General features: G+C 45.6%; 4 protein-coding genes, 1 long non-coding RNA gene and 3 other non-coding genes across 9 annotated transcripts; 1 reads left to right on the top strand and 7 right to left on the bottom strand.

Moving 5' to 3' along the window:
• Positions 1–186: 186 nt before the first annotated feature.
• On the bottom strand, positions 187–1,221 carry LOC107276396 (BTB/POZ and MATH domain-containing protein 2). The gene has a single exon (XM_066303497.1). It carries the CDS (start codon positions 1,219–1,221, stop codon positions 187–189), a length of 1,035 nt encoding a protein of 344 aa, XP_066159594.1.
• Positions 1,222–2,225: 1,004 nt separating this feature from the next.
• Positions 2,226–3,537, bottom strand: LOC107281887 (BTB/POZ and MATH domain-containing protein 2). Its single transcript, XM_015793682.2, has one exon. It carries the CDS (start codon positions 3,485–3,487, stop codon positions 2,585–2,587), a length of 903 nt encoding a protein of 300 aa, XP_015649168.1. The 5' UTR covers positions 3,488–3,537; the 3' UTR covers positions 2,226–2,584.
• Positions 3,538–4,599: 1,062 nt separating this feature from the next.
• On the bottom strand, positions 4,600–7,298 carry LOC4344580 (BTB/POZ and MATH domain-containing protein 3). 2 transcript variants are annotated; one of them, XM_015793623.3, is made up of 3 exons: positions 6,838–7,298; positions 6,663–6,736; positions 4,600–5,965 (listed from the first exon to the last, which is right to left on the bottom strand). In XM_015793623.3, the coding sequence occupies exon 3, from the start codon at positions 5,924–5,926 to the stop codon at positions 4,814–4,816; it is 1,113 nt and encodes a 370-aa protein (XP_015649109.1). In that variant the 5' UTR covers positions 5,927–5,965; positions 6,663–6,736; positions 6,838–7,298; the 3' UTR covers positions 4,600–4,813. The 2 variants fall into 2 exon arrangements, with proteins under 2 accessions (XP_015649109.1, XP_015649108.1); XM_015793622.2 differs by lacking the exon at positions 6,663–6,736.
• Positions 7,299–11,596: 4,298 nt separating this feature from the next.
• Positions 11,597–13,808, top strand: LOC112936185 (uncharacterized). Its single transcript, XR_003238332.2, has 2 exons — positions 11,597–11,773; positions 13,356–13,808. It is a non-coding gene; the product is annotated as an uncharacterized lncRNA (long non-coding RNA).
• Positions 13,809–14,335: 527 nt separating this feature from the next.
• LOC4344579 (large ribosomal subunit protein eL37z) lies at positions 14,336–16,507 on the bottom strand. The gene is made up of 4 exons (XM_015792812.3): positions 16,440–16,507; positions 16,219–16,354; positions 14,655–14,756; positions 14,336–14,547 (listed from the first exon to the last, which is right to left on the bottom strand). The coding sequence occupies exons 1-4, from the start codon at positions 16,440–16,442 to the stop codon at positions 14,504–14,506; spliced, it is 285 nt and encodes a 94-aa protein (XP_015648298.1). The 5' UTR covers positions 16,443–16,507; the 3' UTR covers positions 14,336–14,503.
• LOC112936267 (small nucleolar RNA Z199) lies at positions 15,227–15,311 on the bottom strand. The gene has a single exon (XR_003238394.1). It is a non-coding gene; the product is annotated as a small nucleolar RNA Z199 (small nucleolar RNA).
• Positions 15,449–15,542, bottom strand: LOC112936273 (small nucleolar RNA R64/Z200 family). Its single transcript, XR_003238400.1, has one exon. It is a non-coding gene; the product is annotated as a small nucleolar RNA R64/Z200 family (small nucleolar RNA).
• Positions 15,699–15,782, bottom strand: LOC112936268 (small nucleolar RNA Z199). Its single transcript, XR_003238395.1, has one exon. It is a non-coding gene; the product is annotated as a small nucleolar RNA Z199 (small nucleolar RNA).
• Positions 16,508–19,980: the final 3,473 nt, after the last annotated feature.

Here is a 19,980-nt window from a genome sequence, read left to right as displayed (position 1 = left end):
TGAATTTTGTAGGTTAAGCGTGTGGAGATTGAGTGGTCTCTTTGAATGTGGGGCTATATTAAGGTTTTGTTATAATTTACACTTAATGATTACTTAACATTATTTTATTCAATGTAACTTAAAATGGATGCATACTTTTTGCCCCGTAGCAAGGCACGGGCACTCAACTAGTATCATATTCAAATATCAATCATTAATTGTGGTCATCCAACCCAACGGCCATGAACTGAACACAAACATCCTTGAGCGCGTCGCAGTAGTGCTGTGCTGGTCAGCCATGGCGAGCGTCGCCGCGACGGTCTTGGCGTCGAGGCTCCTGGAGAGGATGAGCTCGCAGATCACCCTGAGCCTGTCCATGGCGTACCGGTCGGCCGCCTCCAGCAGCTGCCGCACCATCTCCTTGTACTCGCCTTCCCCGAGGTCGCCGGGGAGCGCCAGCGTGTCGCTGTAGACGAAGCGGAGGAGCGCGTCGAACACCTCCGGCTCCATGTCGTCGACGGCGATCCGCGGCGCGCGGTGCTCCCTCATCGACCCGTACAGCGATGCCATGAACACCGGCGAGCGCATGGCGAGCACGATCCGGTGGGCGGCGAAGGGTTGCCCCCTGACGTCGAACGTGACGTCCGCGCCCACGCCGTCCGCCCGCTCCAGCAGCTCGCCGAGGTGCCTCGACAGGTCCGGCGCCGGCACGCCGGCGAGGGGGGACGCCGCGGCCGCCGTGTCGTCGTCGCCGCCGTTGGCGACGACGACGTCGATGACGCACTCGACGATGAGGCGGTCGTCGCGGACGAACGCCGACGACTCGAGGTCGCGCCGCCGCATGAACGCGCGGGTGCCCCGCTTGCCCTTGCACTTCTTGTGCTTGACGGAGTAGTCGAACACCACTGGCTGCGCCGCCCGGAACACCGAGCGGGGCAGCCCGGTGGCGCGGTCGATCAGCCGGAGGTCGAACCGCGCCGCCGCCTTGCCCCTGTTGGTCATCATCTTGACGAACACCGACACGAACTCCCGGTGCGCCGGCCCGAACCCGCCGGGGTAGACGCGGACGGACCACCTGTAGCCGCAGGCGGCGAAGGCGGAGGACCGGACGAACTCGCCGGCGGCGAGGCACCTCTTGAGGCTGTACCCGACGATCTCGAACTGGTGCGTGGCGCGCGCCGTCCGCGTCGCGCACGTCGACCTCGTGATGGTGCTCTCCGAGATGGGGCGAGACGATGCCATCTCTGAATCTGATCGAGCTTGCTGAGAGTGACCGATCGAGCTGATGACCATGGAGGAATTTATATACTAGTAGCAAGTTTGGAATCTCAAGATGTGAAGATTTTTTGAATTTTTTTAAAATTGAAGAACAAGAGGGGTCGAGAGAATTTAACTGTATTTGTCAGACATCGAAGCCGAAGCGTCCATTCTTTTCTCTCTTTTTTTTCCCTCTCTTTCTTCTAGTTTGGCCATCATTTTTACACGACATTGAGGTGCACGAAGAGTCTATAGATTGTGCGGTGCAATTCATCAAGGAAAAAAAAATACTACTGCCCATAATTTTTACAAGTCAGCTACAAAAACAAAGCAGACTTTGCAAGCGGTAATTGCCAAACTTATATTGATTAGTATTACTCAATAGCCACATTTCAAAGGGAAAAAAAACCAAGACAGTAAAATTCATCTTAGGTAGTTCTGTAATCGGCCAAATTCATCTTAAGTAAGATTAACACCTGCATGTAGTATTAAATATAGGCTAAAAAAATACTTCCTCCGTTTCATAATGTAAGTCATTCTAGCATTTACTACATTCATATTGATATTAATGAATCTAGATAGATATATATGTTAGATTCATTAAAATTAATATGAATGTGGGAAATGCTAGAATGCCTTACATTGTGAAATGGAGGGGGTAACTAATTACACAAATTATGACTAATTTGTGAGATGAATTTTTTAAGCCTAATTGCTCTATGATTTGACAATGTGGTACGCGACAGTAAAAATTTGCTAATGACGGATTAATTAGGATTAATAAATTTGTTTGTTTTTTATTAGTGCCCAAACACCCTATGCAACACCCTAAATAATACTCGATGACCGATGTGACACGCTCAAAACTTTAACACCACCCCCCCCCCCCCGCGCGATCTAAACACCCTCTAAGCAAACAATGTATACTCTACTAAATAGAAATATACTAGCATGGTGTACTAAAGCAAAAAAAAAAAACACATTAAGCATTGCCTATTAGTAACTCACCATTGAAAGTGGTGGATAAAAAAGTCCTTGACCAATAAAAACAATATTTTGGTTGTCCTAATAACGCTATATCGTAAATAAGAAATTCTACTACTTTCTACATATTTACAATTTCTGAATCATATATCAACCACATTGTCTGCTGTATTATTTTTTTTGCTTAGCTTAATCTTTGTTGCTGTCAGAATGTGGGCCCCCTCCTCGTATCTGCTGCAACACGTGTCATAGTACTTGTTCCAAACCTCTCGCCGGAGTGAAGGGGAGAGGCGCCCATGGCTGACGCTTCCCGCCACGAAGTAGTAGTTGTCCGGCGACGCCATGAACTCGGCGCACCGCCGCCTCAGCGCGTCGAAGCCGTGCCGTCGGCCATGGCCAGCGTGTCCGCCGCCGTCCCCGCGTCGAGGCTCCTGCACATGGCGCGCTCGCAGATCGCCCCCAGCCTCGCCATGCCGTACCGCCCCGCCGCGACGAGGAGGCGCCCCAGCAGCGCCGTGTGGCCGGCGCCGTCGAGGCCGCTCGCCACGGGGAGCGTGTCGGTGTAGGCGAAGTGGAGGAGCGCTCCGAATGCCGCCGCCGCCGCCGGCGTGTCGTCGTCGTCGTCGTCGATGGTGATGGTTGCCGCCTGCGACGTCGTGTTGTTGAGCAGGCCGGGAGCACGGGCGGCGAGCACGGAGACATGGGCGGGGAAGGTCTCACCGGCGATCTTGAAGGTGACGTCGGCCGGCTCGTCGTCGGCGGGGTACTGGCGGAACGGCTCGCCGGAGGGCGGCGTGTCGTGGTGGAACGTGAGGCGGTCGCGGCAGACGTCGACGGCGCACTCGATCTTGAGGCAGTCGCCGGCGACGTAGGGCGAGCCGTCGAGGAAGCTCCTGGCGGCGAGCTCGCCGGTGCCCCAGGTGGACAGGTCCTCGCTGCCGGAGTCGAACAAGATCGGATCCTTCTCCCCGAAGAAGGTGACCATCTCGCCGGCGGCCTGGTCGAGCAGCCGGAATTCGACGTGCGCCCACGCCGTGGCGTCCTTGGTGACCAGCACGACGAACACGGCCACGTCGTCGGTCACCTCGTCGGCGTCGCCCTCCGGGTGGTACCGGATGGCCCACTCGAGGCCGGCGACGGTGAACGTCGGCGAGACGATGCAGCCGCCGCCGCCGCAGTGCTGCCTCCTCAGGCCGCTGAAGCCGTGGACGTCCAAGACGTACGTGCCGCTGGCCGGTGACATGGACGATGACGGCGCCGTCTCCATTGTTACCAATTCAATCTACGTGTGGTTTGTAGATGTGGTTATATATAAAGAGATTTGGTCCATTCGACACGGAGGGCTCCATGTATCTTGCAACAGATTAACCGAACAAGTTCGATCATGGAATTGGATAAGAAAAAGTGGTTTGTAGATGTGGCTATATATATGGAGATTTGGTCCATTCGACACTGAGGACTCCTAAGTATTTTTCAATAGATTAATCAAACAAGTTCGATCAGATCGATATTCAGATGGATCTGGATAAGAATTTGACGGGAAAGCAAAGTGTGTTTGTCACATTTTCTCGTAAAAAAGTGGTTTGTAGATGTGGCTATATATGGAGAGTTTTGGTCCATTCAGCATGGAGGACTCCAAGTATTTTTCAACAGATTAATCGAACAAGTTTAATCAGATCGATATTCAGATGGAATTGGATAAGAATTTGATGGGAAAGCAAAGTGTGTGTGTCACATTCGACATGGAGGACTCCAAGTATTTTGCAACAGATTAATCAAAAAAGTTCGATCAGATCGATATTCAGATGGAATTGGATAAGAATTTGACGGGAAAGCAAAGTGTGTGTGTGTGTCACATTTTCTCATAAAAAAGTGGTTTGTAGATGCGGCTATATATATGGAGATTTGGTCCATTCGACACGGAGGACTCCAAGTATTTTGCAATAGATTAATCAAACAAGTTCGATCAGATCGATATTCATATGGAATTGGATAATAATTCGATGGAAAACCAAAATGTGTGTGTGTGTGTGTCTCACTCTGGTAGTGCTAAAGACAAACTAAATGTTTGAGCACATTTTCTGAGACACATTTTTTTTAAAAAAAAATGTTTGAGGCACATTACCAAATTTATTTAGAGTTTTTATAGCGAAAATTAATAAAACTACTACAGTTTGGGAGGAATATGTTGGTGATAGTGTGTTTGGTTTGCTACATTGCCGAATTTTAATAATGACAAAATTTAGCAAGGTTAAAAATAGTATCAAAGTGAACACACAAGATATCAAAACACGAGTAGCAACTCATGGGCAATTTAAGATAAAAAGGAGTGATGGGGCAAATTTCTAGCATAAAAACTTAAGAGAGTTGGTAAGAGAGTAAGGTTTAAAAAACAACTCGATCTAAAGGTAAAACCATTTGCATGATCCAGATAGCCACATTACATTAAGGTGCAACCACGCGTGCACCGTATCAGTCATCACATTGTTGAGAGAACATTCGTCAGATCATCAAATGTACCAAAACAAACATAACCAAAAAGGAAATCTCCAGACATCGCGCACATATATCTTCTGAATCAAGAAGATGTTAATTAATTCCTGCGAACACGGCTCCTCCTCTCCCACACTTCAAACGCCAGAGAGGGAAATGCTCTCTTCAGCTGCTGGTACCCTTGACTTGCAGCCACGGCATCCATTCTCTCAGATGGGACCATGAACTCCATGCAAGCTTCCTTGAGCTTCTTGAGATCTAGCAAGTCAGCTAGACCCAGTATCGCAGATACATGCTCCGTGTCGAGGTTCGTAGCTAGAAATCTCTCGCACATGATCCTGAGCCTCTCCAATCCATACCGGTCACCGGCCTTAAGCAAATGCATCATCAAATGCATCTTCTCACCATTGCCAAGATCATCCATTCTTGGAACACAATCGGTGTAGATGAAATAGAGGAAAGCCTCGAAGACAGATGGCTGCATGTCTTGGATGGTTATCTCCTGCATTTGTGTCTCCTTCTTCTCCTTCATCGGTCCACAGAGCTGAGCATGAAATACTGGAGACCTCGCAGCTAGCACCGCCCTGTGGGCACGGAATGTGTCTTCTCCAACTCTGAATGTCACATCTGCTCCTACACCGTCCTTCAACATCTTGGCGAAATCCGACGATATCTCCATAGGAGGCACCTCGATCTCGCGCAATGCCGAACTAGTTTCAGCGTCACACAATGCCCTGGTTTTAGACACTTTTGGCTCATAGATGACAGTAACATTGCATTCGATCACGATGCAGTCATTGACGATGAACCCTGGAGTGCTCTCAATATCGCTCCTCTTCATGCACTTGAGAGACCCCAAGGTAGACTCCTGAAAGCTTGAAGATCTGAACGGGGTAGGCACATCGGTCTTGGTGAACAGCTGACGAGGTTGCCCGGGTTGCAGCTGGTTGATCAGATTCACGTCGACGAGTGCCCATGGCTCGCCGTTCTTGCTGATCAGCTCGAGGTAGACGCCGATGTAGCCCTTGCTGTCGTCGTCGATGCCGTCAGGGTAGTAAAGCAACGCCCAATCGAATCCTCCTACGTTGAAGACGCCGGACCGGATGGAGTCGTCTTCGGCTTCGGTGTTCATCATGCTGTAACTGAAGATCTCGAACCTGTGGATGCCTTTTGCCGTCTCAGTTGTGCAGCTTGATATGCTCCTCGACGCCATTGCTGTTGCTTAATTGGTGTCCAATGATGATCGATGACCCTGCAGTTAATATATAGTGCAGATTAACAAATAGCATATTTTTTTTAGATAATATAGAAACACTAAGAAAGTACTCAGGGATTTTTTGGTGGATGTGACACATCCTCTTTAGAATGTGTCTTAGAATGTGTCACATCCACCCAAAAGCACATATATTATGGGACGGAGGACATTTTTTATATATATTTTATCTTTGTAGTAGTAGTATAGATTAATTGGAAAGCTTATGCGTCTTGGGAATTAATTTGGAATCAGTCAAACATGTAAAGGTACTATATGGCAAGAAGAGTAAGAAATCAGGTGCAGATTTTTTCTTGCGATTATAAGAATTTATCTCTTGCTAAAACAGCCTTACAAACTCCTAATTAGGCACAATTTCCTTTTAGCATTCGTAGATCAATCATTCACAACCAATCTTGTCCATGCAAAACATCATTTGGAAGTGCCAACCTATTGTTCGTTGGTGAGAAAGGTAGGAGTTTCAACAAATTCAATTTTGAAAACTTTTGCATAAACATAATTTACATACAATTATTTACTTTCAAACCAAGATATATACTAATAATTAAACATTCACTACTACATAAACCCTAATGGGTGCCAGTTGGGAATCCTACGTAGGTGCCAGATTTTCCAACCGGCACCTCATAGGTGGCACTGATGAGGAGGAATCTTAGGTGCCAGTTTAGGAACCGACATCTTTGAGAGTCCCGAATCCAAAACAAAGGTTGCTCGATTCGAGCCGATGCATCAAGCAACTCTCCATCATCCCTAAAATCGATCAACATCCAAGAACACAATTATAAAATCAACATTCAAGAGCAAAATTAACAACACAGAGGAGAACACAAAGAGGGAGTTGAGGGAGCCACCGTCGTCGTTGAGCAGCCACCCCTGTGCCTGTGGCGATTGAGGGAGTTGAGGAAGCCGCTGTTGTGAGTAGGCCGTCCTCGTGTGCACGGTGGTAGATTCGGCCGCCCCCAAGCACACGGTGGTTGAGGGAGTTGAGGGAGCCACAGTAGTCGTTAAATGGGCTGCCCCGTGCTTGTGGTGGCGGATCCGGATACCCCCGAGCGTGCGGCGGCGGATCTGGCTGTCCCTAAGCACGCGGCGGCGGATCTGGCCGTCCCCGAGCAGAGAGGAGGAGAGGAGAAGGGGCGACGGAAGACAGGGGAAGGGAGGTGGAGGAGAGGGGGAGGGTCGGCGGAGGCAAGGAGGTAGCAAAAGAGAGGGGGAGGAGTGGCGGAGGCAACGAGGACAGAAAAGGGGATCGGAGAGCAGTGAGAATGGTGAGAGATATGTGAGGAGGGCGAGAAGAAAAATTAGGTCAGCTCGGTTTTCATCGGCTCGGCTTTCACAAACGTGTCGGTTTTTAGAAAACCGGTACTCATATATTCTTCTAGGTGCTGATTTTTTTTAAAAAAAATAGCACATGTATTTATATGTGCTGGTTTTTTTAATTAAACTTGCACCTATAAAGGCATGTCAGTATCGTTTTTTAATCTTAGACTCATGTGAAGATTGTGAAGAGGTTAAATGTGATGGTTTTTTAGAAATCTGCACACGTCCCCTATTAGGATTTTGTAGTAGTGGTTAGAGGTAAATGCGGCTACCCTGCCTAGCACGCCGATTAGGGCCTAATTTTTCTCCTTACATATCTCTCGCCGTTGAGAGCCCTTGCTGCATCGGTGGCTGTTAGCTAGGTGCTCGACGGTGAGAAAAATTAGGGCAGCAGGGACTCACCATCAGGCACCTAAAAACCACCGAGGTGATGACTGCGCCGATTTTTAGAATATTGAACATGCAAGGGTTTTTTGCTTGATGAAATATAGAATAAAGTGCTCCTTTCCCTTGTGCGCCTGTTGTAGCTTGTAGACATATGGCAACCCAGCAGTCCAAATTTACTTCTAATCGCTAACCACTAGCAGTTTATCCTCTTGACAGTTTTGGCAGCCTTAGTTGTATTAACCCATTTAATTACTTGCTTTTGTTGTCTTCAATCTGATGTGGTAATAGCAGTGACATTCTACTGGGGACATGTGCCAAACAAAGAACCAATAATCCCCTTGTCAGAAGGGAGCAGTAACAGCAGCAGCTACTGCCCACTGTCGATCAACCCCGACGAGCTCGACGGCAATGCCGGGCTGTGCGGCGGCGTGCTCCCGCCGTGCTTCGGGTTGTGCTCCATGGTGGGCATGGGCGCCACCGGTGTAGTCTAAAAAGGCCGATCAGCTCCCCCGCACGCGCGCCGTGATCGCCGTGAAGAAGCTATGGCGACCAGCCGCCGCCCAAGCCCCCACTCCGGCGGCGGCGGTGGTTGTGGACAAGGACAAGCCGGTGTTCAGCACGACGCCGGACTCCGAGTCTCCGACTACGTACGCTTAGCTAGGAGCAAGCTAGCTGGACGGCCGCAGGCCCAAAAGACGTCATGCCTCTATGCAATCTCCAAGAAGAAAAACGATGACTGGATCGGAGATTTGGTCTCGGAGACAAACCCGCAAATCACGGCGACTTTTGTGGAATAGCTCGTGGCACTATGGATCGCAGTCCATGGCATGCATCTGGATGAAGGAGAACCAGACCAAATCACATGGAAGTTCACAACTCACGGGTAGTACTCGGCTTCGTCAGCCTACAAAGCACAGTGCATTGGCACGCTTGACACGACCTTTGACCCATTAATTTGGAGAGCTTGGGTGTCTGGAAAATGTAAGCTTCATGCATGCTCATCATCTAGAATAGAGTATGGACCTCTGACCGGCTCACAAACAGGGGATGGCAGAACAACGGGCAGCGCCCCCTCTATAGGGGAGAGGATGAAACGGCGTTTCACCTCGTTGCGGAATGTCGATATTCCAAAAGGATTTGGAGACTGGTAGCGGACTGGGTTCAGCTCAATCTCTGGCATTGGGAGATGACCCAGACAATCAAAGATTGGTGGGAAATGCTAGCCGCTTCGGCGGGCATCCCCAAGAAGGGGTTACGCACCCTGATCCTCCACATTGTTTGGGAAATATGGAATGTGCGCAACCGGCGAATCTTTGAGCACAAAGAGGCCACAACATTAATGTACCTCATTGCAAAAATAAAAGAATAAGCTGGCATGTGGGCGTTAGCGGGTGCTAAGAGATTGCGCGAGCTTATCCCGCACCTTGTATAGTGTACAGTTTTTGGTTTTTGCCTTTTCTTTGCCCCTAGGGGCTGTATTTTTCTCCCACTATATTCAATGAAAAGGCACACTCTCGTGTTGGTTCCATTAAAAAAAAAGAGCAAGCTAGCTGTGTCCATTTTCTTTCTTCTTTCTTTTAATTTTCTTTCTTCTTTCTTTTTTTCTGCGGTGCATGTTAACACGGCCGGTCCTAACTTTTCAGGGCCCTAGCGCGAAAGTAAATATAGAGGCCCTTTCATACTATATAATAATAATCAATAGATACATATACTGAATTATTAATGTTAACATTTAAATTGCATTTAGAAATAATATTTATATAAAAAACATATGTTACCTCAAAAGTTATTATAGTACTTTAACTCATATAAATTACACTACAAAATTACAAATCTAAATTTAGAATCTTACCAAATAGTTTATCGCGAGCGTCCAGATGCGCACCGCAAATGAGCCGGAAACACAACTAGTGCCTTCGTCAGTTTGTCCAACTATCGGGACAACTGAATTGCCCTAATATAGGACTATACATCAGTACACGGGCACATATATAGCTATTTACATGTTAACAGATATAATCACAATGTTACAAAATTAGTGATGATGTATTGATGTATTGGTGTTGCACTCACCTGAATAGAATCCTCCTTGTCCAATCTCGAGGGGGCAGCCGGGAGCCGGCGGCAGGCAACCGGCAGCGGCTGCACCAGCACCTCGTGGCCTACTGGCTACTGCCGTCGCGCGGAGCAGCGGAAAACGGGAAGCCGTGAGCCGCGGAGTCGGCGCCGATGCGTGGCCTCTGGACCTGGGGATTGCACGCGATTTCGGCGCCGTGAGGAGGAGGAGATCAGAAGACGTGGGCGGCAGGCGGTGGCAATCGCGGCATGGCGCGTGCGCCGGTGCGCGTTCTGGTGGCGCATCTGTTCGCCTTCGGGCCTACGGCCTTCCGTATTGGGCTAGGCCTGAGCCTGAGGACCCGGCCCTGCTGCATGTTAATGATTTGTTCATGTATGTAGATTATTCTAAAAAATGTAAGAATTTTGAGCTTGTAACAAACCAACCAACCAACCATTTTCTGTAAGGATTAGACATAGATAATGTAGATTAATGTAAGCAATTTGAAAGCATGTGAATAAACAGCCCACTCGGTTAATTACTCTTATTTATTTATCCGAGTAGGAAAATTAAGAATGAAAAAGATGAACAGGATTAAAACCAAGCTTTCGAAAGGGCCATGTGAATATTCATATTCTCCAATCCAATATTGCAGCTCCTATTTATTTATTTTTTGGAAAAAGTACGAATTATCGCCCCCCCTGAACTATTGCGGTCGACCGAATTACCCCTCTAAATCCGAAAACCAGATATTACTCACTCTAAACTTTTAATACCGGACGAATTACCCTCCTCAATACTGTTTTGAGCGGTTTTGAATTGAGCTTGCACACGTGGCGCCAACATAGCAATCCAGTCAGCCAAAAAAAACCCTTCTTGGGCCCACCTATCATACCCCCCCCCCTCTCCTCGGATGCCACCCAGCCACAGCGCGAGCGCCACCGTCGTACAGGGCAGCGACGACCCTCGCCGCCCCCATGGGCCTCTCCCCCACTACCGCCGCCACCACCGAGTCGTTGCCGTTCGCGCCCACACCGCAGAGAGGAAGCCGAGACGGACGAACTGTCCACAGCAGGCGGTCAGTGGGCGGCGGCACGAGACGAGGAGGAAGGAGGAGCCCGCGCCGCTGCGATAGAGGGGAAGGAGGATCCCGCCACCGCCTCACTCCACGTCCCACCGCCGTCCTCGGTTCCTTGCCCGTCACCCTGCCTTCGCCCCCTCCGGCTGCCGTCCTCGGCTCCTCACCCGCCACCCGCACCCGCCTCCGCCTCGACCGGCTGCCATCATCGGCTCCTCACCCGCCACCCGCAGCCGCCTCCACACCCGCCTGCCGCCGGCCTCGACTCCTCGCCTGCTGGTCGCGGCCGCCTCCGCGCACTCGCTCCGCGCCGGCCTCAGCTCCTCGCCCGCCGCCCGCGGCCGCCTCCTCTGTTCACCGAGAGAGAAAGGCAGAGAAGGAGAGGAAAAAAAACACTGACAGGTGGGTCCCAGCGGTTTTTGCTGTGTGTATCGCCACGTGTGTGCCACGTAGGCTTAAAACCGCTTTGAATCAAGTTAGGGTTATAATTTATCCGGTTTTAAGAGTTTGGGGTGTCAAATGTCCGGTATTGTAGTTTAGGGGGTAAATCGTACTACCGCAATTGTTCAGGGGGAGGGATAATTCGTACTTTTTTCTTATTTTTTTAACGACTCGCATAAGACGGTGCGAAATTTTATTGATAGAGCAGAAGAAAAATTATAAGATTAAAACCATGGGATGTAAAGGAAAAGATTACAGCTCCTATTTATGGGCCATCTAACTTAAGAATGAGCTAGCTAGCGGAGATTGATTCACGGATCGCCACCCAAAATCCTGACAAATCGAATCAGGATATAACAAAGCAGGCAAGAAGATTGTTTTTCGTCTAGATTTACACTGCTAGCAGAAAGAAAGTAATCAATCAACAAATCATCTATCGGCAGCAGGCGTGTGGAGCAACATCCAGCGATCCTTCGAGTCCGGGAAGGCACACGCCGAGGGCGAGGTGAATTATATATCATCGTTTTGATTGATTACTGCACTTTTTTTTTATTGTTGTTGAGCTAGTGATGGTGGTGGTGTGAGGTTTGTGGATGCGCAGTACCAGGCGCGACGTGCGGTGGAGGCGGTGACGGACGCCGCCGGCGCCATCCACATTCCATTCAAAATTTTCACTGTTATACCTCTCAACCACCTTTCTATCATCAACCATAAATTATTTTATAAAGTTTATAGTAATTTGTTCTTAACCATAAATTATTTTATAAGGGTATTATAGTCATTTGTTTTAAACTTTAGGATATGCCAAACAACCTTAAAAAATACTCCCTCCATCCACAATAGTTATACATATTACTTTTAACACCAAGACCAAGGAGAAATTAAATCACCTCGGATGTTGTAAAATCAAGGAGTGAATACAAGCATGCAACCAATGAGTATTTAGATGACTCCTTGGGTTCTAATAAAACATTTAATTTATCTCTTCATTTAAGTCTTGAATGCATAAAGACTACAAATAGGAACAACTTATTTGAAAAAAATCAAATGTGAAATAGGTGTAACTTTTGTGGATGGAGGGAGTAAATAATTTGAGACGGAGATATTACACTGCAATACGGCCCATTGGTGACTCGAATTTCTTGGCAGTGACAGCCTAGGGCCGTGGGCCGTATGCAAGTGCTAGTTGTAACCATCAATCAGGGAAGTGTATTAGAGCAAGTATCATAGTAGGCTGCAAGTCACTTATAAATATATGCGGAAAAAAATAAGTCAAATATAAACACATGCGGAAAAAAAATAAAAGATGAGAGGACTACAGATTTGTAGCATGGACTTTAATATGTTGTGTCAATGGCAGATCTAGCACTAAAATTTAGCTATGGTGGATCATCACACCAGAACTAACTGCATGGTATTTTAAAAATGAAGCAACATTTTATTATACACAAACTATAATATGTCAGCACTTATTAGAATATATGCCATTAAGGATGATTATAATCCTAAATTTGTCATGCAGTTTTTACAACTGAAGCCTTATAAATTCGTCGTATAACTTCTACAACTAAACTACATTTCCACGAGTGTTTCTCTGTTTTGTTTTCTAGGTGTGTTTATTCATAATAAGTAGACATTCATTGAAGTTACACATATATTCTTTAACATTCAATTTTTACCGATTAACATTTTGTTGTTAGCTAGATTTGTTCATTCATTTGTGCAGACACAAGGCAGTCCCACTATAGGTCTTTATCTCCTGTTAATTAAACGAATAAGCTTGTACCAAATGAAATACAACTAACTAATCACATAATTAGCATCTGAAATCAAGGCTGAGATGGCCATATGCTCGAATACTCTACCTACTTTGGGCATGGCATAGGTATGACTGGTGCCATCCCTTGCCACGAGAGAACGCCGTTGTGTTGTGTGTGTATGAAAGATGTAATCATATATTATAATAGTGTAATATACACTTATAAGTAACTATATTTTATGGATAAGCTATTAGATTGACTATATATAATTTGGAGCTAATAGGTGACTATTCTAAACTTCTCTAATCTTTTCTCGTGAGAATGTAGACTGGTGAGCAGGTGGCGCAGGCGGCACAGAACGCGGCGACCGCCACCAAGGGATCCGCCGTCCAGGCAGGCATCCATCCGTATGAAAATCTGAATATATCATTCGACTGAGCAGTGAAGGTGAAGCATTGCCTGGCTGAAGCTGCATTTTACGCGCCTTCGTTCTCTGTTTCATGTTTCTTTCGACTAACCTGGTTGTAACAAACATATGCATTTGTTTGCTCGAAGATTCCGAAATGTTGTCACGCTGAACAACATTCCACATCCGTGATAACAGTTTATCGCATGACTTGCACTGTAATTTTTAGCTTCCGCCAAACTGTATTTCTTGGGGTACATTTTACTCCAAGTCAGTTTTAGCTGATAACTGTATTTCACATGCTAGATGTAGTTACATCCTAGCTAATATACTTTCAAATTTAGTTTTTGCTAATGAACGCAACACTTCCCGAAGCAACTTTGTTAGTAAAATTACATTTAAGAAATTAGTAAAATTGGTCCAGTTAAACTGGAAATTGAGGATGGTAGTCAGGTTTTACATACCGTTTCGAGATGAAAACCAGTCCCATTCTGCTTTTAACTAAAACAAAATGGCTTTCAAAACCGATCGAAATTGTGAATCCTGGTGTCAGTTCCCAAGAGGGACAACAGGAGATTTCCTAAGGGCCTATTTGTTAGAGCTCCAACTCTTAAATTTAGCTCTAGGAGTTAGGTTAGGGTGGAGTTATGGAGCAGCCTAAACCCAGCTCCCCCTCTGGTTCATTTTGTGACAGTGCTCCACCCAACTCCACTCCCATTTTAGGTGGAGTTGAAATTGTTTGGTTAAGCTCCAGCTCTAGATAAGGTGGTGCCGGAGTTGGAGTTGTGCCAAACATGCCCTAAAATTAGTTGAATGGCAGCAGAAAACAAGCGGAGACACCATGGAACAAAATAAAATACACCGCTAACATGGACACTTGCAGACATCAACGAACATGGTATGAAACAAAAATACGAGAGGTTCAACTGACTGATATTTCAGATGTCAAGTTTTCAAGCACCGTAACAAATAAAATCAGATCAGTACATCATATTATAGGAGAGATGGCACAATCCAGGCAAAAGTTCTTAAATTCTAGTTTCATAGCTGCTTTCATAGCAAAACGGATCTAGTTGGCCACGGCAGCTCTCTTCCTTGGGGTAGCCTCAGTACCTGAATCGATAGAACAAAAGGAACATAATGAATCCAAACAACTTTGCTATTTTTAACGCAATTAACATTTCCCATGATATTTAAAACATCAGAAAAGTTTCAGACACCTTCTCTGAAGTTGCTCTTGAACCTCCTAGGCACATGTCGCATGTACCTCATCCTTCCGGTTCCTGTGGTCTTGCGCCTAATGGCCTTCACGCTCCAGTTGTCTGAAATGACATCGCAGAAATTAAAACTAAGCAAATCCAAAAAGACAAAAGAAATTCAACCACAGAATCTAACTAGAGATTTAGAGGCTAACCACAAACAATACAACTCAAACTAAGTATGTTTTCATTTAATGTGTATTTGGTATTAAATGAACGATGCAAGGAAACATATATGCAATGATACGAATTTAAATGGTTACATTACAAACCAAACAACTCAACCAAGTACTGGCTACCATACATTAAACAAGGCAGCAGCAGGAGCAAGTTGACATAATGGTGAACAGAATGACAAATAGAATTGCCATATGTTTGAACTGAAGGTTGAAAAAGAGCAAATATAATAAAATTGCCTGATCTCAGAAAAGAAAAAGAAAACAGAATAAATAAAATATAAGGTTAGAGGATATGTCGAAAGAAAACATAAGAAAGGGAAAATTGAGTACTTATAGAAAAAACTATGTGCATTGGGTACATCAGAGACTTAAATACTTAGGAATCACAGGAGCATATCTCCCATCATATTGTTGCAGTTTTTCTCTCATCACTTGAGCCTGCCTCATGACAGAAGCAGGCAACATGGAAATACATAAACACAGTGAAGGTACAAAACTTCAAAGTGTTACAAATTTCCAAAAGTCTAAATAACCACTGCACAAATCATTTAATCAAATGTGATAGCCTGAATAAAATATAAGCTCAGAAAATGAAAACATCTTCTCATTGATGCCATGGCATCTCTGAAGTCTGACATGCGAAAGTTTTCATGATTCCTCATAGCATTTTTTTTGTAAGACAGCAAAATCATTTGGGAAATCAAATGCAAAGAAAAAACATAGTATTTGTGATCAATTACGACATATGAGATATATCAGTGCTTGAATTTTGTACGTTAATACTGACCGTTTTCAAGAGCCTTTCAAAAGGAAAATATGTTTGAAGGATCATCAGAGACTTAAATACATAGGAATCACAGGAGCTAAGCTCCCATCATATTGTTGCAGTTAAAACCTCATCACCTGACCCTCATAAACAGAATTAAGTTTTCATACGAAAATGGTCATCCTTATGTTTTCCAAGCAAGAATTTTAGCTTATAATCATTTGTGAAAAAAAACATGTGTACAAACAACACATTAAATTTTGTTCAGTTAAGATCAACGCAGCCGAGCAGGTAAATCACTTGTCAGGACCACAGATCAAAAGAGGATGGATAATGCCCAATACATACAATAAAAATAAAAATGAGACCAAAGTTTTCTTCATTTCCATCAAAATGCCGGAAATGCCACGCTCTACAAAGAGGGTTCAGGTAGGAGAACGCATCTCAGCTTGAGAAGCCCCGATTTCTACCCATTAATTGGCTCATCTAGGCGCAGTATAATCATCATCAAATCTACATGGCAACCCAAAAGCAAATACAAGATCTAGTGGGGAAACCGAATCATGAGGAGGAGGCTTACACTTGCGGATGCGGGCGGCGGGGTAACCGCAGGAGGAGCAGGTGCTCTTCTGGAGGTGGAAGCTGCGGCGGCCGCAGCGGACGCAGAGCGTGTGCGTCTTGTTCCGGCGCTTGCCGAAGCTGCCCGTACCCTTACCCTGCGAGCCACAACAAGATCACCACGTTAGAGCTATGGAGAAGCCATGAGGAGGCCGCGGCGGCGGCGGCGGCTGCGAGGTTTACCATTGCTTGATCTGCTCCTCTCGGCTAGGGTTGGAGAATGGGGCGGCTGCGGCGGCGGCGGTGGAGGCGTGCGCCGTGGCGTAAAACCCTAGCTATTTATAGGGAGCAAGGGAGCAGCAATAGTGGGCTTCCATGGGCCGTTCAGAACAAACGCAATCGATTGGGCCGCACGTAAGTCCAAATCGTACCGCGCGTAATAGAAATATGTTTACTTTACATCCCTCATGTTTGACGTTGAGTTTGAATCTCTTCCCTTAACCACAGCACCAGATATAATGTGTCCCTCAGTTTGTAATACCTTATCTCCTTTTCTGTTTCTTTTAACGTGAACATGTAAATTGAAAGATATGTTATATCCGGTATTACGGTTCAATAATGTATTATTCCAATATTAAGAATTTTCGGTTAATCTTACAGACCTTGCGATTGTTGAGTCGTCGCCACGGCGACGGTCGGCTATTAAAATATACGAGCAACTCGAGCTTGTCAGAGTTACGGATAAGGTATACCCTCTATCCTTAGATATACGTTGTATACTGATACGGTATACCCGCGCGTATACGGATATTTTCTGCGTACGTTAAGGAAATCTATCACGTGATAGAAACGGAGTTCACAGATGGAAGGAGTCCTACTCGGACAGAACTGGGTCGTTGCCATATCGTGAGGGGTCCGATATCTCCGAGTTATACTTGGAGACCAACTGATCCGCGATATAAAAGGGACCCCCTGGGCAGGACTGAGGGCATCAAATCTCACCGCCAACACATCTACCACAGCCTACGAAGCCGAAGCCTACAGGAGCCAAGTCGCCGGGTGATCTAGTCGAACCAACTCGATTACGGTCTCGTCGGTATCATCGAGTTCCATTATTCCCTTTGTAATTTGTGATTTCCATCATATAATCCCATACCAACTGGATTAGGGCTATTACCTATCAAGGGGCCTAAACCAGTATAATCTTGTCTTTCATTTGCTTGATGTCGTATTACGTAGATCCTCGTTCCAACATACCCCAATACTCTCTATATCCGGTCTACGGGTATCCCCCGTCGACAGAGCTGCAGTGTCGGATTATTGGACACTTTATGCCGGAAACACGAACAATGATCTAAGGTAGGGGGCGGCTAAAATAACCGAGACGCCTACAAATCGGGCACCCATTTTTTTTCAAAAATCATGCACGGCTCCACCAAGTAGATCGGAATTATTTCACTAAGTAGATAGAAAATGTTTAAATCGTTTAAAAAGCTGAAATACAACCAAATCACCTCACGAAATATTTTGCTACAACATATGAAACAACGGTTTTTGAAGCTGTTTCACCGTATATAAAACACAATGTTTCAGCAAATAGCGAAAGGATGTTTCAATTCACCGCAACACTTGATCTATACATAATGAAACAACATGAGTATACTTTCTGAAACATTACTGGTGGAACAAAAAATGAAACGGATTCACTTAATATAGCGTTTCCGTGATATGTGGGGTGATTTGTTGCAACGGCACATGTGGTGGGGCGCGTGGTGGGGACGACGCGGGGGCGCGGGAGCGCGCACAGGAGGACTGTTGCCCGATTTTTTCGGCGTGGAGGCGCGGTGTAGGCACGGGCGCCCGATGCATGCGCGCCCGCATCGGGCACCCCGATTTAAAGAATTTTTGGTTAATCTTAGGGACCATGTGATTGTTGAGTCGTCGCCACCATGACGGCCGGCTATTAAAAGGTACGATCAACTCGAGCTGCAGTCAGATTATTGCACACTTTATACAAAAAAAACACGAACAATGATCAAAGGTAAGCTACACGTAAAGCCAGTTTAGGTAGGTCTGCCGAGAGATAATAATATTATTATCCCCGAGGAGGATTTCACATAGTGCGAGACGCCTACAAATCGGGCGCCCGATTTTTTTTTTTTTTTTTGCAAAAACCGGGCGATGTTCCACCAAGTAGATCAGAATTATTTCACTAAGTAGATAGAAAATGTTTCAATCATTTAAAAAACTAAAACACAACCAAATCACCTCATGAAACATTTTACTACAACGTATGAAACAACGGTTTTTAAAGTTGTTTCACCGTATATAAAAACAATGTTTCAGCAAATAGCGAAAATATGTTTCAATTCACTGCAACATTTGATCTATACATAATGAAACAACACGAGTATACTTGCTGAAACATTATTGGTGGAACAACAAATGAAACAGATTCACTCAATAGAACGTTTCCGTAATATATGGGTGATTTGTTGTAACAGGCCAACGGCACGTGTAGTGGGGACAGCGCGGGGGTGCGGGAGCGCGCATGGTAGGCACAGCGCCTGATTTTTTCGGCGCGGCGTTTTGAAAGTTTTTCATAAAATAACACTGATTTTTTACTTTTTGAAAAACCTTTCCTCGTTAGTGTTGCGTGTCCATTTGTATAAGTAACAAGCATCCAAATGAACAACTCATCGGAGTGCTTGACGTCTCCAATAACCAACCGACCAATTGTGTTCCATCAAATTCATGTGTAATATACACTATACTTAAAAGTGTCTAATACATAATTTAAATATAATATATCCTCATGTACATAATATGCACTCTGCTTAAAAGTGTAATACATAATTTCTACATGATTATATTTATACGTAATCGGAAATGGACCAGCGCAGCTAGGCACCACACATGGGAATGGTGCAAAATAGACCCTAATTGATACACATCACGAGACCTGTATACACATCTAAGCATACACTACTCCTAGTCTGTGCCAGACGCTCACATAAGCAAAGGCTATGAATAAATATATGAACCTTGATGAATCCTCACTAAAAGTTCACTCGTGTACATGATTGTAGACACTAGATTTTAAACCCAGATTAGAGGATCACCACACAGAACATGTTTCCCTAAGCAAAACTAATTCATTTCATACTATTTTTCTTAGATAATGATTCATTTTATACTATAGCCGAACTTTTATATATTTGATCAATTATCCAAATCCTAGACTCACGCGGGTAAGCTTTTCATTCGAAAACAACAGACATTAACTTCTACCCCCCCCCTCTCCCTCCTCTCTCTCTGACTTATTTTTGATAAGAAAAAGTAATGTTGCCTGGATCAACTGTTATATTTGGTGGGGCATTGGATTTTTAGGGATGAAGATAAGAAATTGAGGGTTGAACCAATGAACTACTTGCTTTTTAATATCTGTTTAGTTCATCGGATGGAGGGTGACGACAAGGTGAGGTCAACAACGACAACAGATGCCCCTTGAGCTTCCAGATCCGGAATCTGATCGAGCCCTCCCTCCTCTTGTCCTCCTTCCTACCTGATTTGGTCGAGCTTGAGCTCTTGGGTGCCAGATTTGCCACGTGGCGGTGCTCGTGACCTCAGATCCAGCTCATCGGAGTTAACAAAGGTGGAAGGAGGGCACCAACAAACCCTAGTTTTTGGTTTGGGGGAGAAATGAGGAGGAAGACAGGGTGGTGACCGGTGACCCATCGCAACCCCTTGCCCACACGAGTGTAACGTGAGTTGCGCAACTGCA

The sequence above is a fragment of the Oryza sativa genome, chromosome 8 (assembly GCF_034140825.1).
Source record: "Oryza sativa Japonica Group chromosome 8, ASM3414082v1".
NCBI classification, from domain to species: domain Eukaryota; kingdom Viridiplantae; phylum Streptophyta; class Magnoliopsida; order Poales; family Poaceae; genus Oryza; species Oryza sativa.
Note: the sequence above shows the minus strand (reverse complement) of the source record. Positions and strands in the feature narration are given on the sequence as shown.

Excerpts from the sequence above, each read along its gene's own strand:
- LOC107281887 (XM_015793682.2), bottom strand. The coding sequence starts at position 3,487 with ATGGAGACGGCGCCGTCATCGTCCATGTCACCGGCCAGCGGCACGTAC.
- LOC107276396 (XM_066303497.1), bottom strand. The coding sequence starts at position 1,221 with ATGGCATCGTCTCGCCCCATCTCGGAGAGCACCATCACGAGGTCGACG.
- LOC4344579 (XM_015792812.3), bottom strand. Across the intron at positions 14,757-16,218 it reads CGCCGCCCGCATCCGCAAGT|ACAACTGGAGCGTGAAGGCC; the intron begins GTAAGCCTCCTC and ends ATGTCATTTCAG. Across the intron at positions 14,548-14,654 it reads CAAGAGCAACTTCAGAGAAG|GTACTGAGGCTACCCCAAGG; the intron begins GTGTCTGAAACT and ends CTATCGATTCAG.
- LOC4344580 (XM_015793623.3), bottom strand. The coding sequence starts at position 5,926 with ATGGCGTCGAGGAGCATATCAAGCTGCACAACTGAGACGGCAAAAGGC.